This window comes from Sinocyclocheilus anshuiensis, unplaced genomic scaffold, assembly GCF_001515605.1.
Source record: "Sinocyclocheilus anshuiensis isolate Anshui unplaced genomic scaffold, SAMN03320099.WGS_v1.1 scaffold272, whole genome shotgun sequence".
Classification (NCBI taxonomy): domain Eukaryota; kingdom Metazoa; phylum Chordata; class Actinopteri; order Cypriniformes; family Cyprinidae; genus Sinocyclocheilus; species Sinocyclocheilus anshuiensis.
Genome location: NW_015554117.1, coordinates 1,204,843 through 1,210,471, shown reverse-complemented (window position 1 = coordinate 1,210,471; position 5,629 = coordinate 1,204,843). Strand labels below are relative to the sequence as shown.

The 5,629-nt window shown below is 39.0% G+C and overlaps 1 protein-coding gene across 1 annotated transcript in view; it reads left to right on the top strand.

Annotated features, from left to right (window-relative positions):
• Positions 1-341: 341 nt before the first annotated feature.
• LOC107669864 (uncharacterized) overlaps positions 342-5,629 on the top strand; it is a 15,612-nt gene continuing 10,324 nt past the window's right edge. The window contains exons 1-5 of the mRNA XM_016462289.1: positions 342-404; positions 2,328-2,460; positions 2,580-2,720; positions 2,967-3,080; positions 3,169-3,282. Of these exons, the coding sequence (XP_016317775.1) occupies positions 2,411-2,460; positions 2,580-2,720; positions 2,967-3,080; positions 3,169-3,282 (419 nt within the window). The 5' untranslated portion in view covers positions 342-404; positions 2,328-2,410. The remainder of the gene's footprint in view (positions 405-2,327; positions 2,461-2,579; positions 2,721-2,966; positions 3,081-3,168; positions 3,283-5,629) is intronic.

Genomic DNA, 5,629 nt, shown 5'->3' with positions numbered 1-5,629 from the left:
CTGTGATGTCCATGTTAAATAAAATTTTTATAATGATAATAATAAACTTTTCCTATTACACTGAACCCAGCCCCCCAAAACCGTTCTTTAAAAGTAACGAAACATCGCCCCCTTCTGGCTATCAAGGGTCATGCATACTAAACAAGCCATTAAAAAAAAAATCAACAGATTTAAATTTCGGACGGAAATCAAATTACTGACTGACCCCTGTACATGCTGAAATTACCCTACGTCCCTGTGTAAAATAATGATCGTCAGAAATGTCACTGCACTCCTTTAATTCTGCAGTGATTTATTCCTACAGTGGTTTTGCCTGACTTACTAAACGAAAGTGAAAGTGGTTTTTTTTCAGGGGCCATTTTGTGCCTAAAGGACTCCATTGCGGTAGGAAAATAGCAGAAAGAGTGAGTATCAAAGATGATCGTTTTATAGACTCAACAGCATGAGTGAAGTTTTCTTGTACATGTACGTACTACTTTATAAATATAGGTTAACCTGCTAACGCAATTCCCTTCACCGGTAGGGTGACCATACGGGCCATTTACGGGACGCACCCTTGCCAGGATTTCTATATTGCCTAAAATATCCAGGTTTTGGCTGTTAGCACTGTGCAGATTGATCGTTGTATGACATTATTTCACGAGAGCTATAGAGAGCAGAGCAGACAGCTCCTTATGCTTTCAAATCGCTATCGCGGCACTTTGGTGTCATACAATGATCGGTGCGCAGCTTCAAGTCGAACGAACAAACACGTGCGCGTATTTTTATCGCTTTGATCGTTCTCACCTTCTCACGCGCGACGCGCCACGATTGGTCGATTATGTACAATACCTGCATGTTATTGGTCAAACTACTTTGGATGTTTTAGGCAATATAAAAACCATGGCCTGGACGTGTCCCGTACCTGTTTTGACTTCAGCAATTCAGTTCAGTTATTCAGTTATATATATGTCCCTTATTCTGTCTGTTATAAACCACGATTGCTCGTATTTTTCTTTTCTGAAGTTGGCAATCCTAGTCGCAGTACTGCTCTATCAGATGCCAAAAACAAACAACAAACGGTGCTAATATACACTAAAGATGTGCAGTAATAATTCAAACCGTTATCTCCATGCCTTAATTTCAAATGCCTAGACTTGATCTTTTATGAATCGATAAATTAGGACGCCGTGAGCCCAAGGACTATAGTGTATACGTGCGTTTTTAAAAGCGTGGGCTTGTAGGCCTACGTCCTTTCCCACACTTCATGGTCTGTCATTTTGATCATTTTCATTGACATAATCCTTGCAAAATTGCATAATGTTTTCAAAACTGGTCTAAAAATCTACTTGTAGATGAGAACTCAATTGTGGCCAAGTGAAGAAGGCTGTGACTAGTGTTAATCATATTTATGCTTATAGATGGATTTGTTGAATTGATATAAGGCACTTTTTTTTTTATTACATTGTTACATTATTACATTGTTAAATATATATATATTTTATTTTCCTACATACTACTACTAGATCTACAGATTAAATGTTTTTATCAGTATAAACTGTTGTTAGGCTTGTTAAGTAGTTCTCCAAGAGTAACTTAATTAAAAAACATTACTTGTTAGTTGTTACATAAAAAGTAAAATAATCATGGCACATTAATTATAGACCCAAGTAATAGGGAGAACAAAAACAACTAACTAGCTGATTATTTGACAAACAATACAACAAAACACGAATTGGTGGAAATTACAGTTGGCATCAATTCAATTCAATTCAATTCAAGTTTATTTGTATAGCGCTTTTCACGATACAAATCGTTGCAAAGCAACTTTACAGCAAATTAAGTTTCTACAATATTTAGTGGTAGCTTATCAGTGGTGACTGTCAGTTAATGTACATATGGCAGAAATGTACGGAAAAATCCATTAAAGACATAATCAAACAGACGATGAACACTATTAACAGCAATTATTATATGATGCAATCAAACTTATAGCAAAATGTGGTAGTTCTGTAGGTTGTTTCAGGGTTGGCATCATCTGAGGTCCTCTGAGGGGTTGGCATCATCTCTTCTCAGGTGTTCTGGATCCAGACTGAAGCTTGTGTAAATCCTAGTTACAAAAAAACAGAGAAACAAATAGAGACATAATTAGCGTAGCTGCTGTTCCAACCAAGCAAAATGTATTTGGGCAAGTACCAAAAATAAAAGTATCGGTATCGGGCGAGTACTGGAAAAAGTGGTATCAGTGCATCCCTAATATATATTATATATATATATATATATAATTTAGCATGTGTGTCCCAACACAAGATGACATAAGATGATTTTGTTGTTATTTTCTTCAGCAGTGTCTGTGGAATAAACTGCAGATCATTTTGTGGATGGATGTGTTAGAGATCAGACTCATCTGATCCACCTTTGCAGCTCCAATATGGACGACGCACAGACATACAGTGATGGATACTTTTGTCCAGGAATCAGGTACTCTTTAAAGCTTTGAAATGGCACATAATGATAAATCAGTAAAATAATATATAGCAGATACAGTAAAAATATATGCTAATATTCATTCATAAAGCTGCGTGTCTAAACTGTTACAGTTCAGTCCAGCAGAAGAGAACAGGATCAGCAGAGCCCAGCTGTGTGTCTATGAAGAGTGATCAGTCTATGGATCCACCACTGCGTTTTAATGATGGAAACACATTATCTGGCTGCAAGTCCAATATTTATGCAAACACATGGTATCAGCATTTTGTTTACATTGTGGAACGAGACAGGAAATTGATAAAGTGAATTATGTACTGGCATTTATATTTTCATCTAATGTTTTCATGTTCAAGGTGCAGTTCACACAAAAGCACTTAGTACAGGATACAGCTTTGCACCACTTCTTTATATGTAATCGTTCTGTTCTCCCTGACTTTAGGACATTACGCTTGAATATTCTAAAAAATGATTTATAAAGCTATATCTCTACACTGTTTCAGTTCAGTCAAGCCTATGAGAACAGAATCAGCAGAGCACAGCTGTGTGTCAATGAAGAGCGATCAGTCTATGAATCCACCACTGTTTTTTAATGACGGAAACACATCTGGCAGCAGGTACAATATTTCTGCAAACACATGGTATCAGTTTTATGTACTGTTCACTAAAATGTCCTAAATCTTTCTCTTAATCTGATGTTCGTAGAAAGAGAAAACACAGCATGAAGGAGAATCTACCAAAACCCAGCCATGTGCCTGTGAAGAGAGACTGTTCAGTGGATCAGCCAATACTTTCCAGTGGTGGAAACACTGCCCGCCGGTACAGTTTGTAAAGTTTTGTATCCTTAGTTGTGTTGTCAAAAGTACTGGTACTTCAGGACCAAGTATTATATTTACACTTTGAAAACTTAGCAATACCAGCAGTGCACAGTGCCGGTAGTAGCGACCTGCTGACAGGTGGCTACTCAAATGCTCCCGTATTTGTGTGAGTATATGTGAAGAGTGTCAAAGCTTTCAATTTGCAACGTTTTTTTGCAGCATTGTAGCCAATCACAGATATGTTTGTTGAGCATGTGAACGGAATGGCCAATCAGAGGCATGTAATGCCAAGTTCACACTACAGGATTTTAAGCCCGATTTAAGCTCAGTTTGCAACTCAACAAATTTGCCGACAGGCCGGACTGTGATTGGGGGAAAATCAGCGGGTGATCATCACTCGGCAATCTTTATGTGTGAACTATTCAATGACGCATCAAAGAGGCTCGCCGATGCCTTGCTGGCGCCAAACAAATATCTAGCATGCTAAATATCTGGACCAGTCGGCCGACTCGACATCATGTGGTGTCAGGTGTCACGACGAGCTAGGCATGGGTTGAGGTCAGCGGAAGAAAAACAGCAGCAGCAACATGGCTTTGAGAGAAGCAAGCGACAGACAGAGGCACGAGGAGTTGCTAAGGTTGAGGAATACACACTGCCAGCATACTTTGACCGACGAGAGAGCCCTCTTCCTGATATCAAGTTTGTGCAGCAGCTGAGTCCTGAGCAGAAGTCTCTAAAGGAAAAAGAGAAGGGATCCTGGGCTGCACTGTCCAAAGAGGAGAAGATTGCATTATATCGCATCAGCTTCAAGGAGAGCTTTGCTGAAATGGACAAGGGAACAGGAGAGTGGAAATCTGTAGTTGCAGGAATTTTCTTTTTCATTGGCTTCACTGGCCTAGTTGTCTTGTGGCAGAGGAAGTATGTTTATGGAGATGTTCCCCATACCTTTGACCCCGAATACAAGCAGAAGGAGGTTCAGAGAATGCTGGATATGAGGATCAACCCCGTTGATTTTTTTTTTCCACTGTTACTTCTGAATGATTTTGGAAGTTTGCTTCCTCTTAAGGTTATGTATCATAAATAAAAATCAATATGTATAAAAAAAAAACTGAAACGGACTAAGATTATAAAGACAATTCAGTAGCCTATATGTCTTGTTGTTGACTCAAAGTATATACAGACCATCAAATATGAACATGCATTTTGAAATGCATTAAGTGATTTTAAAAGGATCAACTCTTGCCTGTACAGGCAAGCAGGCAATGCGTTAAATTGCATGTTAAACATTTTCCTCCTATAGAAAATCATTATAAATAAAACCCATAATGTAGCTTAATGGACAAAGACAATGATATAAAAGAGCTGTAGACAGTTTATTCTATATGGGAAAACGAACACGAAACTGTGCGTGTTGCATTTATTCTGGGCTCGAAGCGCAAGTGTCTGAGAGTGCAAGTCTGAGAATGCAAGTCTGAGAGTGCAAGCGCAAGGCTGCAGCCAGACCCTCTTGGATAATTTACGTAGTGTCACGTAGTGTGAACACCACAATGACTTCAAGACAAACAGCAAATCATGCAGTCTGAACAGCACAGCGATCTGCAGACGTTTAAAGTTGTGTAGTCTGAACTAGGCTTAAGTCAGAATCGCCAGAGTTCGTTCAGCTTGAGCTCTGCACTCTTGTGAATAGTTTTGCTATAACCGACAAAGTATAGACAATGTAAATAAGAGATTCATTGTGCAGTATAGACAGATTTTTTGTTTTTTTACTCAGTGAGCTTGTGCTGGGGTTGAACCAGGGGCGGCGTTTCCGTATGGCAGTCGCCATACCCTAGCCCAGTCAGGTGTGCCGTGGAAAATCCAAACTCTATTATATTTCGTTATTATTGTTTTAAATCACTGCTATTGGTCTTCCTTATGTCTGTTTGAGGGTTTTACAAATATTTAACCAATGAAAAGCATTCAAAAGAGCTTGTCACTAAACTTTTTAATGCTATGGATCCTTAAACTGTCAGCAAATCCTCGTAACTTCACCCTGCTTCCATTCACAACAAAGCGCCGCGCAGCGCGCGCAACCTCGAGAGATCTCGGCTTGTTCGCAATGCAAGGGTAAATAATAAATGATGTTTGAATAAGTACAGTGCTTTCTTCACTAAAACACTATATCTATAAAGGCTAATGTTTTTTGCGTGGTTGAAGAGCGGAGAATAGCTTTAGCCGTCTAGTTGTAACCAATAGGCTACTTTTGTAGGCTACGTTTTAAATATCCTGTGCATATAGCGCTTCATCGTCTATCATGAGATTTTGGCCAAGTGTATTAAACGACATGAAAAACTAAGCGCCCATATAGC